The 17,931-nt window shown below is 44.2% G+C and overlaps 1 protein-coding gene across 1 annotated transcript in view; it reads right to left on the bottom strand.

Moving 5' to 3' along the window:
- CDH17 (cadherin 17) overlaps positions 1–17,156 on the bottom strand; it is a 68,361-nt gene extending 51,205 nt beyond the window's left edge. Inside the window, exons 1-2 of the mRNA XM_052651699.1 lie at positions 17,106–17,156; positions 11,416–11,514 (exon numbers count right to left, since the gene is read on the bottom strand). Coding sequence (XP_052507659.1) covers positions 11,416–11,514; positions 17,106–17,156 — 150 coding nt within the window. The remainder of the gene's footprint in view (positions 1–11,415; positions 11,515–17,105) is intronic.
- Positions 17,157–17,931: the final 775 nt, after the last annotated feature.

Here is a 17,931-nt window from a genome sequence, read left to right as displayed (position 1 = left end):
GCAGAAAATCATTCCACAAAATCCAATATCCTTTCATGATGAAAAATATGCAACCATTCAGGAATAGAAGGTAAATTCCTCAACCTGATAAAGGATATATAAGAAAAACCCACAGTTAATATTAATATTATACTTCGTGGTGAAAGACTGAAAGCTTTCCCCATATGATCAGGAACAAGAAAATGAAGCCCAGTGTTGCCACTTCTATATAGTAAGTCCTCTTCAAGTTGTGAGCGCTCAAAGATTCGAATATGCATCTCCATGTCTTAAGTTAGTTCACTTATCTGGCGCATGTTGTCACGTGTGTGCATCCTCTACACGTGGTTGGGCTTTTGCGGACTTTACAGTTCTGTAGAGAATGGGCTTCTCAGGTGGCTCGGTGGTGGAAAGAATCTGCCTTCCAATGTAGGAGACATAGGAGAGGCTAGTTCAAGTCCTGGGCTGGGAAGATCCCCTGGAGGAGGAAATAGCAACCCATTCCAGTATTCTTGCCTGGAGAATGCCATGGACAGAAGAGCCTGGTGGGCTACAGTCCATGCGGTCGCAAAGAGGCAGATATGACTGAGCATGCATGCACTGTATAGAGTGTAGTAGTATAATGTCTTAATTTCAAGCCCAAGATATTATCTATGATGAGAAAAAAAGAGGCCCTACCCAGACATCACTGCATCATTTTATCAAAAGGGTAGAGCTGAATGCAGCAAGGAGCCAGAACCTGAGCTATCAGCATCAGGCAGGACTGAAATTGCAGCTCGCCCTCTGTCTTCTATTGCTGACGCTCCTTCAGCTCTGTCGTCTGCCACCTCCTCTCCCTCTTCATGTCAGTAACTCTTCTTGCCTATTCACTCTGTCCCAGCTCCTGTATGCCAGGTGCTGTCCTGTACTTTCAAGGTACTATTCTGTAAGGTTAAAAATGTTTTCATTTTTTATGTTTGTTTTTTGCATATTATTTGTGTGAAAAGTATTATAAACCAATTATAATATGGTACTCTATAGCCAATTGTTGGGTAACTAGTCTAACTCTGTTGGACTTATGAACAAATTGGACTTTAAGAACGCACTCTCGGAACAGAACTCATTCACATGTAGGGGACTTCCTGTCTAATATTGTACTTGAGATCTTAGGCAAGAAAAGAAATAAAAGTCATCCAGATTGGAAAATAAAAGTACCTCTAGTCGCAGAAGACATGATCTTTTATATGGAAAATCTTAAGGAATCTACAAAGAATTTTACAGCAAATAAACAAGTACAATGAGGCTGCAGGACAAAAGATTAATATACAAAAATCAATACTATTTCTATACACTAGCAAAAAATAGATCTGAAAGTGATGTTATGAAAACAACCCCATACACAATAAGATTAAAAAGAATAACATACTTCAAAATAAGTACCTGAGAAATACAAGAAAATCTGAATTTTTAATCTGAAAACTATAAAACATTATTGAAAGAAATTAAAGATCTAAATAAATGGAAAACACCCCATCCTTAAAAGCTGAAAAACAAGATTTTTAAGATAGTAATATTCCCCAAGTTGAGATACTGATTCAACACAATCCCTATCAAAATTACCTTTGTCTTGTTTGTAGAATTAACAGGATGATCCTAAAATTTAGGTTTAAATGTAAAAGACCCAAAATAACCAAAACAATCTTGAAAAAGAAGAACCAAGTTAGGGGACCTAGCACTGCCTAATTTCAAACTTTACTACAAAGCTACAATATTATAGAACTGTATAAGAATTTCTTTCTTTCTTTTTTGGAGGATATGTTAATAACCTAAGGATCAACCTCATGGGCCAATAAGCTTATGGCACTGCATAAGGATAGACATATAGATCAGTGGACTCAAAATCAGGAGTACAGAAGTAAACTTTTGTATTTATTGTCAAATTAATTTCCAACAAAGGTGTTAAGATAATTCAAGGGGGAAAAAATAGTGTTTTCAGCAAATGATGCTTGAACAACTGGATCCTCACATGCAAAAGAAAATGAAGTTAGATCCCTACCTTGTACCATGCACGGAACCACTAAAAATAGATCAAAGGCCTAAATGGTAAAACTATAAAACTTTAAGAAGAAAACACAGGCATAAAACCTTATGACTCTTGGTGAGGCAATAGTTTTTTAGATATTATATCAACAGCACAAACAGAAAATAAAATAAATAAATTGAACTTCAAAATTAAAAGCTTTTGTGCTTCAAATGACATTACCAAGAAACTGAAAAGACAATCTACAGCATGTGAGAAAGCATTTGCAAATTACGTGTATGATAAGGAACTTTAAGCAGAATATATAAACAGCTCTTACAATAAAAAGACATAATACAATTTAAAAATAGGCAAAGGATTTGAAGAGACATTTCTCCAAAGAACAGACACAAATAGTACATAAGTACATTAAAAGATATTAACATTAATCATTAGGGATCTACTCCACTAGGACAGCTTTAATTAAAAAAAATTTTTTTAATGGTAACAAGCGTTGTCAAGGATGTGGAGATATCAGAACACTTATACAATGCCGGTGGGAATATAACATAGTTCAGTTGTTTTGCAGACCAATTTTACAGTTATTCAAAAGGCTAAATATTCATCATGACTCAGAAATTTTACTCTCAGGTATGTATCTAAGAGAATGGAAAACATATGCCCTCACAAAAAATTGTACATGAATGTCCATAATACCATTACTTTGTAATAGCCATAAATGTCCATCAAATGATAAATGGATATTCAAAAGGTAGCATATTCACACAATGGAATATTATTCAGCTATGAAAAAGGAGTGGAGTACTAATAGCTGCTACAATATGGATGAACCTTGAAAATATTCTGCTAAGTAAAAGAAACTATACACAAAAGACCGCATGTTATATGACTTCATTTTTATGAGGTGTCTGTAAAGGCAAATCTATAGAGACTGAAAATAAATCAGTGTTTGCCAGGGGTTGGGAGGAGAGGAAAGAGTGACTGCCAGTGGGTATAGGGTTTCTTTGAAAGTGAAAGTGTTCTGGGATCAGACAGTGGTGATGGTTGCATATTTTTATGATATATTAAAAACGAAAGAATTAGCCATTTTAAAAGGGCAAATCTTAAGATATGTGAGTTACATCTCATACATTACAAAGAGAAAAAGCAAAAAATGACCTATTTCAGAAATGTATCATACAACTCTTTCATCTGGAAGCCCCTGAGAGTACAGAGCTGGGGATGGTTGCAAATCTTCAGTGAAAGAAATCTGTAGACGTGTAGTTCCTGCCTTCCTTCCTTTTGTTTGTTTCTTTCTTTTTTGGAGGATATGGTAATAATGCAAGGGTCAACCTCATGGGGCAATAAGCTTGTTTTGTGCCTCCCTGACTTCAGGTAAGAAGTTCTTCGAGTGGTACAGATGAGGGGACTGGGACAACTCCATGCTACCCTGGAATAAAGAGCTCAGAGAGCATCTTACCAAGGCTGAGTTTCCCATATCACCTCCACATCCAAAGATGGAGAGAGAATGAAATGCCTTTTTTTTTTTTTTTCCTGAGATGTCAGATTTTATTTTATTTTTTGCCATGTAACCTACTTTTTAATTTATTTATCCCCCCACCCCCAGGGTTATGTTACTTTATTTGGCAAAGAAGATTTTTACAGCAGTCGTGAAGGTCCATAATCAATTTGTGTCTTCCCTCCATCAGAAAGAATGCAAGAAATCTTCCCATCAATCACATTTTAGCATATCAGTCAGTTCAGTTGCTCAGTCATGCCTGACTCTTTGCAACCCCATCAACTGTAGCACACCAGGCCTCCCTGTCCATCACCAACTCCCTGAGCTTGCTCAAACTCACGTCCATTGAGTCAGTGATGCCATCCAACCATCACATCCTCTGTCGTCCCCTTCTCCTCCTGCCTTCAATCTTTCTCAGCATTCAGGTCTTTTCCAATGAGTCAGCTCTTTGCATATCTCCCCTCTAAAGTTCCCTATCATTTGCTTGCTCTGCAGAGTCTGAGCAGCTCAACACAAACACTCATCTTGTGCTGTAGGAGATTAACTTGGAACTAGAAAGTTGAAAACAGCACAAACACTTTGCTTTACCCAGCAGTGAGAAATCCCACTCGCACTGCCACTGAGTCTTTTGCATCACAGAATCTCACTTTGAAAATGAGTGAGATATGTTTCTTAAGTATGGAGTTACCAAAAATGGGAAATAAAAGGCGCTCGCTGAGTGGGAACAGCTGGTTGATTGTGGGTCCTTCAACACCTTCTTTTCAGGCTCTGTGTTTCTGGGCAAGTTCTAAACTTCTCTGTGTCTCCTTTCTTGTCTGTTCTCACAGTATTTTACTTATTGCTCCTACAAGTACAATTCGAGCTTCTTCGGTTACTCAGCCATATCCGACCCTTTGTGATGCTATGGACTGTAGCCCTCCAGGCAAGAATACTGGAATGGTTTGCCATGCCCTTCTCCAGTGGATCTTTCCGACCCAGGGATCGAACCCACGTCGCTTATGTCTCATGCATTGGCAGGCAGGTTCTTTACCACTAGCACCATTTTTCTATAATCATCTCACCTAATGTTAACTTCATGTGTTTACCTTTCTTTCAGTTCAGTGCAGTCACTCAATTGTGTCTGACTCTTTGCAACGCCATAGACTGCAGCATGCCAGGCTTTCCTGTCCATCACCAACTTCAGGAGCTTACTCAAACTCATGTCCAACCAGTCAGTGATGCTATCCAACCATCTCATCCTCTGCCATCCCCTCTCCTCCTGCCTTCAACCTTTCCCAGCATAAGGGTCTTTTCCAGTGAGTCAGTTCTTCACATCAGGCGGCCAAAGTATTGGATCTGCAGCTTCAGCACCAGTCCTTCCAATGAATATTCAGGACTGATGTCCTTTAGGTTTGACTGGATTGATCTCATTGCAGTCCAAGGGACTCTCAAGAGTCTTCTTCAACACAGAAGCATCAATTTTTCAGGGCTCAACTTTCTTTACAGTCCAGCTCTCACATCCATACATGACTACTGGAAAAACCATAACTTTCACTAGATGGACCTTTGTTGGCAAAGTAATGTCTCTGCTTTTTATTATGCTGTCTAATTTTGTCAAAGCTTTTCTTCCAAGGCACAGTAGTAGTGTTAGTCACTCAGTCGTGTCCAACTCTTTGTGACCCCTTGGACTGTGGCCCACCAGGCTCCTCTGTCCATGGGATTCTCTAGGCAAGAATATTGGAGTGGATTGCCATTCCCTTCTCCAGGACTTTTTAATTTAAATTGAAGCACAATATTACATAGGCTTCCCTGGTGGCTCAGATGGTAAAGAATTTGCCTGCAATGCAGGAGACCTGGGTTTGATCCCTAGGTTAGGAAGATCCCCTGGAGGAGGGTATGGCAACCCACTCCAGTATTCTTGCCTGGAGAATCCCCATGGACAGAGAAGCTGGGAGGACTAGTCCATGGGGTCACAGAGAGCCGGACAAGACTGAGCAACTAAGCACAGCAGAGCACAGCACATAATATTATACAAATTATAGGGGTGCAGCAAAGTGATTCACAAGGTCTAAATTATATTCCACTAATAGTCACTACAAAATACTGGTCATATTCCCTGTGTTGTACAGTAAGTACATCCTTGTAGATTATTTGCCGTTGTTCAGTTGCTATGTCATGTCCAACTCTTTGCGATTCCATGAACTGCAGCACACCAGGCTTTCCTGTCCTTCACTATCTCCTGGAGTTTGCTCAAACTCATCTCCATTGAGTCAATGATGCCACCCAACCATCTCATCCTCTGTCATCCCCTTCTCCTCCCGCCTTCAATCTTTCCCAGCATCAGGGTCTTTTCCAATAAGTCAGGTCTTTGCATCAGGTAGCCAAAGTATTGGAGTGTCAGCTTCAACATCAGTCCTTCTAAGGAATATTCAGGGTTGATTTCCTTTAGGATTGATTGATTTGACCCACTTGCTGTTCAAGGGAGTTTTATACATAATAGTTGGTACCTCTTAATCCCCTACCTCTAGCTTGGCCCCTCCTCTTCCCCCAACCTGTCACTGATAACCACTAGCTTGTTCTCTGTGAGAACTTTCTGTTCTCTGAGTCTTTTATGTTTTAGTCACTAGTTGGTTTTGTTTTCCAGATTCCACATATAAATGCTTTCATACAATATTTCTCTTTCTCTGTCTGATTTATTTCATTTAGTGTAATACCCTCGAAGTCCATCCAAATTCTGCAAATGGCAGATTTACATTCTTTTTATGAAAGTGAAAGTGTTAGTCACTCAGTCGTATCTGACTGTTTGCAACCCCATGGTCTGTAGCCCACCAGGCTTCTCTGTCCATGGGATTTTCCAGGCAAGAATACAGGAGTAGGTTTCCATTCCCTTTCCAGGGGATCTTCCCAACTCAGGGATTGAACCCAGTTCTCTTGCACTGCAGGCAAATTCTTTACAGTCTGAGCCACCAGGGAAGTTCTTTTGATGGTTGAGTAGTAGAGAAAGCAATGGCAAGCCACTCCAGTACTCTTACCTGGAAAATCCCATGGACAGAGGAGCCTGGCAGGCTATAGTCCATGGGGTCGCTAAGAGTCGGACAAGGCTGAGTGACTTCACTTTCACTTTTTACTTTCATGCATTGGAGAAGGAAATGGCAACCCACTCCAGTGTTCTTGCTTGGGGAATCCCAGGGATGGGGGAGCCTGGTGGGCTGCCATCTATGGGGTTGCACAGAGTCGGAGACGACTGAAGCGACTTAGCAGCAGCAGCAGCAGTATTCCATTGTGCGTGTGTGTGTCATGTATTTTGTATCCATTCATCCACTGATGGACACTTAGCTTGCTTCCATATCTTGGCGACTGTAAATACTATTACTATGAATATTGGGGTGCATGTATCTTTCTGAATTAGTGTTTTCATTTTTTTCACATATACCCAGGAGTGGAGTCACTGAGTCATATGGTAGTTCTATTTTTCGAGAAACCTTCCTACAGTTTTCCACAGTGGCTGCACCAATTTATATTCCCAAAAAAAAGCGCACGAGCAATTCCTTTTTCTCCACATCCTCACCAACCTTTGTCGTTTGTGCTCTTTCTGAGGATAGCCATTCTGACAGCTTGAGGTGATATCTCTTTGTGGTTTAAATTTGCATTTCTCAAGACTGTACTTTCAGGGATCATTTCTAGAGTTTATTAATTTACATTTCTCTGATGATTAACAATGTTGAACATCTTTTCATGTGCCTGTTGGCCTTCTGCATGTTCTCTTTGGAAACATGTCTATTTCATTATTCTACCCATTTTTAAATTAGGTTGTTTTCTGACGCTGAGTTGTATGAGCTCTTTGCATATTTTGGCTATTAACCCCTTATCAGTTATATCGTTTGCAAACATTTTCTCCCATTCTGTAGGTTGTCTTTTCATTTTAACAATCATTTCTTTCGCTGTGCAAAAGCTTTGGAGTTTAATTAGGTTTAACTTGCTTATTTTTGCTTTCATTTCCTTTGCTTTAGGAGACAGATATGATTTATATCAAAGTTTCTGCTTCTGTTTTCTTCCAGGAGTTTTATGGTTTTGGTCTTACATCTAGGTTTTTAATCCATTTTGAGTTAATTTTTGCATATGGTATTGCACGCATGCTCAGTCACTTCAGTGGTGCCTGACTCTGTGTGACCCTATGGACTCTAGCCCGCTGGGCTCCTCTGTTTGTGGAATTCTCCAGGCAAGAATACTGGAGTGGGTTGCTATGCCCTTCTCCAAGGGATCTTCCCAACCCCAGGGATTGAACTCACTTCCCTTATTTCTACCTGCATTGACAGGAGGGTTCTTTACCACTAGCGTCACCTGGGAAGCCATATATGGTGTTAGGTAGCATGATATACTCAATTAGAATGTGTTATAATATCAGTTATGCCATTAACTTATTTAAGCCTCAGTTTCCCTATCTGTAAAACAAGCAGTTGGTACAAAAAGTCTCTAAGGTGTTTTCTAGCACGAAGACTCTGAGATTCTAGAAGGAAATCCCCTTCATCTCCTACTTCTCTGTAACACACACACCCATACACAAGAACTTTCAACCATGACAGCAGGGCCCTCATTTCCTGCCTAGAAGAGATAAGCTCTGTAGCATGACTGATGGAAAAAGAACAGAAAACGACGTGGAGCAACCCAAGGAATGATTTTACTGGCTGGGATCCTCAGAGACTGTGAAAGAATCCTAAGAAGCAATTTCTAGGTCTGCGATATTTGTAAGTTGGAGACTGTGCAGGTCAGCACATCAGAACTATGTACAGTTCTGATTCTGTTCAACGAGACGTGGACCTGTACTCACAGAACATCCATTCCTTTCTGCCTGAGGAAATGGCGGCAGACTCTCTGGCCCACGGATACCTTTTGCTTTGATTATAGGATGATTTTTTTAAACTGTGCCAATATTCTTAGATTTTGATTCTTAGGAAATATTTAGATTCTTAGGAAATTCTACCAGGCCTGGCGTGCTGCAATTCATGGGGTCGCAAAGAGTCGGACACGACTGAGCAACTGAACTGAACTGAACTGAACTAGGAAATTCTACATAAACATAAAAATGCCTGACTTCTGTGGAAAAAATCATGAAATCCTGTAATACACAAATTCTGATTTGAGAAATTATCTGGAATTGCACTGAGCCTTTGCCCGGGGAGGCACCCTCAGTTAGTCCTGCTCCCCACTGTTCCGTGTCCCACAGGCTGAAACCAAGTGTCAGAAGACTTTTAATTTCACATTAGCACAGTTGGGGGCTTTTCTACATCTGTTTTTTTGCTATTGCCTTTCTGATCCCAACATAGTACCGTTCATCATCTACCTGGTCCCTGTGGGTAGTTGAGGTACTCACTACAGACAGGCTTTCAAACCCAAGCCCTGGATTAGCCCCAGTCTACAGCTCTAGACTCATGTGGCCACTGTCTCTCAAACATCTCCACCTCGCTAACCCCACAGATTAAATTCAATAAGCCTAAAACTTACTTTCCCATAAACTTTCCCTCCCTTCCTTCTCTCATTCTCTCTTTGAATGACACCATGAACCAGCCAGTCAAGCAATCCAGAGACCCCAGAGTTACCCTCAACACCTTCTCTCATGGCCTGCACTCACTCAGTAACCAATTCCAACACATGGGACCCCCTGGCATTGCTCCGACCCCTCCCCTCCACTCCCGTTTATACTTGCTTAAACCAGGCCTACATCCCACTGGTTCTATGGCCAACAGTGTCCCAAGACCCTTCCCACCTCCAGGCTCATCCCCTCATCATACACTCAAAGCGATCACAGAGCAAGTCTGGGCAAACACGGCCTAACTCCTTCACCCCTTCCTTAACATCCCAGTGGGCCCTGCCGCCTAGCACAGGTTAAACAGCCAGTCTGGACCCCCACGCCGACCCCTGCCCTCAGCAACCCCTCCTCACACCCTCTCCCACCCTAAACCACCTGCCATCTTTCATTTTCTTGCTAAATGCCTGCCCCCATATTTTTTTTTTCATCTAGTCCTCAGGGCCTACTTTCTGTTTGGGAGTGCCTGGTCAACTTTAAATACCCAGTTCAGGGGTCCAGTGAAACTCTTTCTGTTCAAAGACTACCCTCCACTGTTAAAATCAACCACTCTTTCTCGGCCTGCACTTGGCCCCTCTGCAGCCCACCAGGCTCCAATCAGAACCCTCACTGCATTGTTTGCTTTCTTGTTAGTCTCCTTCTGCTATCCAAGAGCTCTCCAGGGGCAGAATTGCTGTTGGTCTCATCCCGCACCCCCAGGACCCAGGAGAGCATGTAGTAACAGTGGGCACTTTCTGCACAGTTCATACAAGGAGACGAATGTGTGCCCAGCCCGCAGCATTCTTACCACCTTATGAAGCATAAAACACACAAATGAAAAGGACTTTCCAAATGTAAATGAGAAATCTCTAACTAAATGCTCCCTGGTGAGGGAGACAGAGTTAGTTAACGAGATCTTCCCCTAAGTGAGCCCTCGCCAGAGACTCCCAACCAGTTTCCTGGCATCCTTTCCCGTTTTCCAGCCCCCTCCACTTTGCAGCCCTGAATGGAAACATGATTCAGGCCCGCTCCTCTGGGGGAGCGGGGGAATCTAAGAACCTTAGAAGTCAGGATCCTTCCTGTCTCTGCGGCCTTCGCTCCTACCTCCTTCTCCAGGCTCGTGGCTTCCCAGTCTCACTGGCCTTCTGCCAGAACCCCAGGCAGGCCCTGCCCTCTTCCAGCACAGGGCAGGTGTCCCAGCTGTGCCTTTGCTAGAATGCTCTTCTGTCTAAGCTCACAAAGCATTTGTTCCTCCCTCAGGGCCTGATTCCCCTGACTGGAGAGGTCAAAGCCTCTGTAACACCCCACGGTGGGGGCACAGAGATACCTGTGCACCCCTACCAGCTCATATAATAGGGCCACTTCACACTGATCTGGTACCAAATAAGAGAAGCTGGGATGAGGCAGTTTTCAGTCCCTCCTCTGTGGATGGGAACTGTCCAACAAAAGAGATGTTTGGCACTTAAGAGAAGGCATACCCACCTCAGACAGTAGTTTGGCAACCCCTGTTGCTCCCCCAGTGCATGGGGTAGGGGGTCACGGTCACCCTCTAAGGCCCATCAAACCTCTTCAATCACTCCAGGGCCAAGCAGGCTTCCCCAGGGGTTTCTGACCAATGCAGTAGGATGTTTTTCTCCCTCTCCATTATGTTCCCAGGATTATTTCAGTGCCCCTAAGGCTGAAGTCTCTTGCCCCTCAAGCCCCTGCCATGCACCCTCAACCTGAGGCTTCTCTCAGTGAACTAAGTGAACAAGATGACTGCCTCCCAGTGTGTCTTGGGCAACGCCTGCGTCAGCCTAGAGACGGCTCGGTGGGGAAGGCAGGCTCTGTGTGTGTGTGTGTGTGTGTGTGTGTGTGTGTGTGTGTGTGTGTGTGTGTGTTTGTGTTAGTTGCTTAGTCGTGTCCGACTCTTCGCAACCCTATAGACTGTAGCCCACCAAGCTCCTCCGTCCACGGGATTTTTCAGGCAAGAATACTGGAGTGGGTTGCCATTTCCTTCTCCAGGAAGGCAGGCAATTCCAGTGCTAAACCAGAGAATCGGCATCTTCAAACGCTGCAGGCAGCCACCTCACGGAATAGACCAAGACTCATAACCACCCACTTCCGAGACTGGTTCCCCGCCCACCCCCGGGGAGGGGTGGAGCCTACAAGCCCTAAGGTCCCCGCCTCAGGGATGTGAGATACCCCAGATACCACTGAGGAAGTCCGAATGAGGACGCCTGGTATTACTGAGGCTGGTCATCCCTTGGCTTCTGAACTCATTCTCCATAATGAGATCTCCTAGGCCTCTGTTTTATTTCTGGGTGTCCAGTAAAGGAGTAAAAGTCCATGGAGAGAGCCTGCAAAATCAAGATGACAAGGACTAAGAGGAGCCCTTACCTGGAATATGAGTTGACTCGGTTCTTGGCCTTCAAAAATTGAAAATTCCATGGGTTTTAGGGGCCCACTAAACTTTCGCTCTTGGCCATATCCGGTTGTCTGTTAAAAGATGAAAGGAAAACAGAAAATTAGCAACACCATGTACTATGAATGTATATGGGCCACTTGATGGCTTTCTTATGGTTCCGGGAGTGATATATGAAATCTAAGATTCTAACATGGCCCCCCCAAAAAAGTGAAATCAAATCAAAATAGACAGGAAGGGTTCTAATATTTGTTGAGGCTCCACTACATCAAGATGGTTTGTCAGCAGCCTAGCATTGCTTCTCTCATTCAAGGTGATTGAAGCAATCACCCTGGGGGAAAAAATTAACACTGCCGTGTTTTCAATCAGGCTCACAAAGGGTTAGTCACTTGACCAGAGTAGAACTCATGAGCGGCTGACATGGCACACGCACTAGGTTCTAGCTGAAGGAAAACTGCTGATCGTCGTCCCACAATGCCACTATGCCATTCAATTCTACCTGGTTGACACCAGCTTCTTAAAACCCCTCCATTCCACTCTTGTTAGCTTATAAGGAAATCCATGGCAGGTTCCCCAGCATGCTAGAGTTCAGGCACCTCGAAGACAATTGAATCCATAAGGGGAAAAAAATACGTGGACCTGTTTAATACAATGCTTGCCTGGCACACAGCAAAAAGAGCTCACATTCGCTATGCTAGCGTATGCTGAGCTTTGTCTTAAGCACATTTAACCACGTTAACAATCCTACATTTATCATCACTAGCTCTGTTTCACCGGCGATGAGACTGAGATGCAGAAAGGTTAAGTCATTTGCTCACAGTACAGGAAGCAGGATTCTAACCTACAATTCCAGACCACTCTTAGCCACTCTAAGCCACTGCCCCACTACTCACAAGTGGCTGAGACAGCCTGGCAGGAAGTCTGCAGTATGAGGGGTGTACAAGAGGGCACATTCAGAGGTAGTTCCCGCCATCCCTGTGTCTCCCACCAACGAGGATCACTGAAGGAAATCGCGAAGCAGAGCAGCACGCAGGAAGGGACCACCAGCTATAAACCCACCACAGTGGGCACCCCTGGAACGAGGTATCTAGCACGACACCCAGTGTCAGTGCCCCTCCTGAGTGGTCCTTCCGCTCTCCCTCCTGTGGTGGCAGTCAGGGGTGGGATAGATTAGTATGATATTAGTTAATGGTTTGGAGAACTGGACAGGTAAAACCAAAAAAAGAAAGAAAAACTGGGGAGAAGAGATTTATTTTCCATTTCTTTATATGGAGCAAGTATACTCTTACTGCAGAAACACTGGAGATAAGTAACCCAAAAACAATTAGGATGAAATGATGGGGAAAAAAGATCTTGTACTATGGCTCATTAAACCTTGACTGAGTTGATCTCGGTGTCCAACAAAAAAGTGATAATAAGAACACAGAGGTTTTGGAATTTGGAATTTCCCTCCCCCTCAGAGTAACAGTGGACTCAGGTTAGCTGCCCCCACAGCCATTGTCAACCTCTGTCCCTTGGAAAAACAAATGATCTCTTTCCCAGATTCCTTTGCAGGGAAGATCATGGCCAAGTGACTCAATTCTGGTTATTGAAACAAAAGGTGGAGTTTTCTGGGTCGGGGTGTGGGTAGGGGGATGTTTCTAGTCAAGCTTTTGTTCTTCTGATGAGAAGGGGACAACAGAGGATGAGATGGTTGGATGGCATCACCGACTCAATGGACATGGGTTTGGGTAAACTCCGGGAGTTGGTGATGGACAGGGAGGCCTGGCGTGCTGCAATCCAAGGGGTCACAAAGGGTCAGACACGACTGAGTGACTGAACTGAGCTGATGAAAAAGAACTGATGTGGGTGGCATGGCCCTTCCTCTTTCCTTGTTCTTGTTCAGGCAGTGGTGCCCTGTCTGTAGCTATGGCAGCTGTCATGAAACCATGAGGGATAAACCAGCTCAAATAATGGTGGAGCAAAGATAAAGAAGCCTAGGTCTCTGATAACATCACAAAACTGCTAAACCTGCCCAGGACTGCCCACTATAGGATCCTTATTGTCTAACAAAAAAATAAATCCCTGTTGACTGGAGAAACTCTAAATTGGCTCATAGCTAAAGGACTTCTATGGAGAAGGCAATGGCACCCCACTTCAGTGTTCTTGCCTGGAGAATCCCAGGGACGGGGGAGCCTGGTGGGCTGCTGTCTATAGGGTCGCACAGAGTCAGACATGACTGAAGCGACTTAGCAGCAGCAGCAGCAAAGGACTTCTTGACTGACACAGTAACTATACAGACTCCTGGCTCATCAGTCCCTTTCAAGGTGTGTCTTCCTCTGAGGGCTCATCTTCCCTTCCACTTCTTTCCACATCTTCTCCAGCTCCAGCTCCTCCTCCCTCTGGAAGGCAGGGCACAAGAAGTGGGCGCCGTGGTGGATACAGGATGCTGCCACTGCTAGGGCAGTGCTTTTTGAGGGGCTACTGCTTAAGAGCACACTGCTTTCATCAGCTTTCTGCTCACATCAGGAAGCAGTCTGTCTGGTGGCTCAGCTGGTAAAGAATCCGCCTGCAATGTGGGAGACCTGGGTTCGATCCCTGGGTTGGGAAGATCCCCTGGAGAAGGGAAAGGCTACCCACTCCAGTATTCTGGCCTGGAGAATTCCATAGGGAATGGAATTGAAATGGAGAATTCCATGGACTGTATAGTCCTTGGGGTCGCCAAGAGTCGGACACAACTGAGTGACTTTCATTTCATTTCATCAGCTTTCTGCTCACAGCAGTAAGCAGTCTGTCTTTTAGCTGATCACACCGGTGACGGCCCCTACAGGAAAGCTATGTTAGTCAGGCACACCTCACCCATAAGCCTGCATTTTTCCTCGGTGGACAAGCTGGCTCACCTATCAGGAAACAAGGAGATGTCTCAGTGGCAAGGTTCAAAGTAGGGTTGGGTTCTCATATCAGGGCTATTTGAGCCATAAAGATTTCAAAATGCATGAGTCAACAGGCCATACTGCCAGAACTGGGAAGAATGTTACAGTGAAAACTTGTGAAAGAGTTGGAGGAACAAAACCCACTATCTTGCATAAAGAGGTGAAAGGTAGGAAGCGGATGGAACTGATATTTTCGTGTCTCCTGCTATGGAATGTGACCCTCCACACATGTCATTTCTTAAGATCCTCATCAATATCAAGGAAGTCTCTCAAGAGAATCCCCCTAGCAGAGACACAGATAGTTGGTGTTACCGTGGAACAGTACCAATGGGGCTGGACTACCAAGCCCCAACTCTCCACCAAGTTGCCCCACCGCCTTCCAGGCCAGCAAAGGACACTTGCAATTATCAGATCTGCCTGCCTAGTAGCCACCTTCATTGCACTTTACAGCAAGAGTTCTCTGTGTTGGTTATACAGTAAGTACTTCAAGCTCTTCTTCCTTCTGGAGGAAACAGAGTCCCAGACACAGTTCTGAAACAGTTGGCTTCTCCCTGATTGCCTTGCATCCCTACTCAGCACTTTCCCAAATCCTCTCTTCAGTGCCCTTCCAATGTGTTCACACAGTGTTTCTAATCCCCTAAGAGAACCAGTTCTCAGAAGAAGACGGGAGAGCCACTATAGTATGGAATAAATGGTAAATAACCTCTGCGAAATAAAAGCCTGATGCTGAAAGAAAGAAGCACCAAGTGAACTTGCCGTCTTCACAGGAGAGGGTCTGGGCACAGGGGTGAGGGGGGCAGAAGAGACATGGCTCCTCCCAACGCCCCTGAGACCCCAGCCACAGATCGCAGCCTCCCTCCTTCACCCAGAGACAGCTGTGCACGTGGCTGTCTCCCGGGCAACGCTCTTGCTGCCAGCAGTGGTTTGGGCCATATTTCTTACTCCAGGTGGAAACCACACTACGGTGAGAGGAAGGAAAATGAAAGGAAGGAAAAAGAAAACTGCTTTTCACCCTCTGTCTAGGAAGAAAAGTGCATATCCCCATCTCAGATCAGAAGCTGTTGAGCCTGCTAATGTTAAATTATCCTGGTAGAATCTTCTCTCTCTTTCTTAGAGCTCATTGTTGTTTCTTAATATAAATCCATAATTATGTATTTAATTTTTACCTTGTTCCTGGCACTGTGCTATGTGCTAAGGCTGCAAAGATGACTAAAACACAGACTTCCTCATGGAGGTCAGGGTCCATATGAGTGTAATCACAGAATATTTAAAATGTACAACCCACTCCAGTACTCTTGCCTGGAAAATCCGATGGATGGAGGAGCCTGGAAGGCTGCAGTCCATGGGGTCACTAAGTCGGACATGACTGAGCGACTTCACTTCCACTTTTCACTTTCATGCATTGGAGAAGGAAATGGCAACCCACTCCAGTGTTCTTGCCTGGAGGATCCCAGGGACAGGGGAGCCTGGTGGGCTGCCATCTATGGAGTCACACAGAGTCGGACACGACTGAAGTGACTTAATAATAGCAATAGTAATAATTATAGCTAACATTTATCAAGTCCTTAGACTGTGCCAATCACTGATCCAAGGGCTTTGTATGATCTCATTTAGTTGCCACATAAGGCAAGTCCTCTTGTTAGACCCATTTCACAGGGCAGAAAGCTGAGGTTCAGAGCGTAGTAACTCACCCAAGTTCCTATCACCAGTCAACAGCAGTGCCAAGTTTGAACCAGGCACTGATTTCACCGTTCTGCCATAATATAGATAGCAAAGCACATATGAGAAGGTAGCAACAGGAGCGAAGCCAAGTGGTGCTTCTGGGCAGTCCTGGGGACAAGCTTCGAGCCCCAGGCTGTGAGAATGCACAGTGCTCATAAGGTTCAGACTACAGCTTTTCCCCTCAAGAGGAACACTCTGTTAAGTTTACAAGTACAGCTGTATGTCACTCTAAATATTTTGAACTGTGTAGACTCTCAGGGGCTCTCTGGAACTTGAAATTCGATGGTATGTTTGGGTTTTCAAAGAAAGGAACCAAGATTAGAGGTAAGAGGATCTAGTAGCTTCCTTCTAAGGAGAAGGCAAGTGCTTCCCCATAATTTTGCTTCATAACACAGCAAATCTGGCATGTGTATGACCCTTATGAACCTCATGACAAAAGGCAAGACAGCATTCCTCTATCTACCTGAGGTCTGGGCTGGTCTCCCCACGTTCCATTCAGCTCCAACTTCTAGAAGCCTGAGTCGATAGGGTTAGCTCAACAAGTGACTAAGGGCAAATTTAGCCAAAAAAAGTCCAAGCCATATATGGGAACAAAAGTACAGAGCAGAGCAGAGTCAAAAATGGAGAAAATGCTTTTCTTAATTTCAGTGGTAATTTAACCATGGTTAAAGAAAAAATAAATAAAGTCAAGACTAACGGACAGAGACTAACACATGTATCAGTATACTTTTCTTTCCAGATTCCCTGAGCTGGATGTAAAGGCTTAAAACTGAGTAGATGAATTGTTTAAAACTTGCCCATGAAGGGGCATTGGCTTATAAGAGCTGAGGAGAAAGCATCTCCCTGGTTGAAAGTTAGACGTATAACTTAACAGCCATTTCATCAAAAATGGCCCATTAAGGTAAGCTGTGTGCTTTGTTCACAATAAGTTAATTTGATAGACTTTTTTTAAAGTGATGATAGCTGTTGCTTCCCCGGTATGGGCTAGAAATATTCCACTAAATAAACACAGAACATTTCTCTTCTCTTACCAAGTAGAGTGTAAGGAGGCACAAGCAGTGTAGCTGGGCTTGCGTTGTCATAATTTTCCTTATTCACACTCCTGTGAATAAACCGGAGATAAGTTGATTAGTTCCCCTCCTGTTAAAACCATGTTTATCCAAGCACAAAGGATCACTGGATGATATTCAGTTATAAACCTCGTAGGATGGCATCCTTGAAGGCCAGCCTCTCCTCTGCGGAACAGCCTGGACTTCCCCAAGCCCCCTGATACCTCATCCACAGCAACCCCAAGTCAATATCCCGAAACAAGCTTGTGCTCACTCCGTTTTTGCCGCTTGACTTTATCACTCTTCTTCACTTAAAGAGTCTTAAGTGGGGACTTTCCTGGTGGTCCAGTGGTTAAGAATCTGCCTTCCAATGCAGGGGACGAGGATTCAATCCCTAGACGGGGAACTAAGAGCCCACATGCCCGGGGGCAAACAGAGAAGCCGCAACTAGTGAGCCTCTGCTCTACAACTAGAGAAGCCCCCATGTGCTGCAATGAAGACCCTCATTATATGGATGGAGGAGATGGGCAAATGCCAAAACAACGAGACGCTAAAATTTTAGCGGTTCTGATTCACAGCTGCAAATATATGAGAGTCTTCAAGGAGGAAGAACCCAAGCATGTTCCCAAGTCCTTCATTCAACGACCTCACCAGCCGCCTCTTTGGTCTTCTAAACCTTGCTGTTAACTGTACAATACACCAAAGGAAAAAATGTATTTATAACTCCCAAAGCAACCCAGTGAGAATCCACACTCCGCCCCTCTTCTCTCCTACTCAGTATTATTTTTCTTCTTTCCCTGTGCCTTCA

This window comes from Budorcas taxicolor, chromosome 14, assembly GCF_023091745.1.
Source record: "Budorcas taxicolor isolate Tak-1 chromosome 14, Takin1.1, whole genome shotgun sequence".
In the NCBI taxonomy this organism is placed as follows: domain Eukaryota; kingdom Metazoa; phylum Chordata; class Mammalia; order Artiodactyla; family Bovidae; genus Budorcas; species Budorcas taxicolor.
The sequence above is the reverse complement of the archived record's forward strand: the minus strand, read 5'-3'. Positions and strand labels throughout refer to the sequence as shown.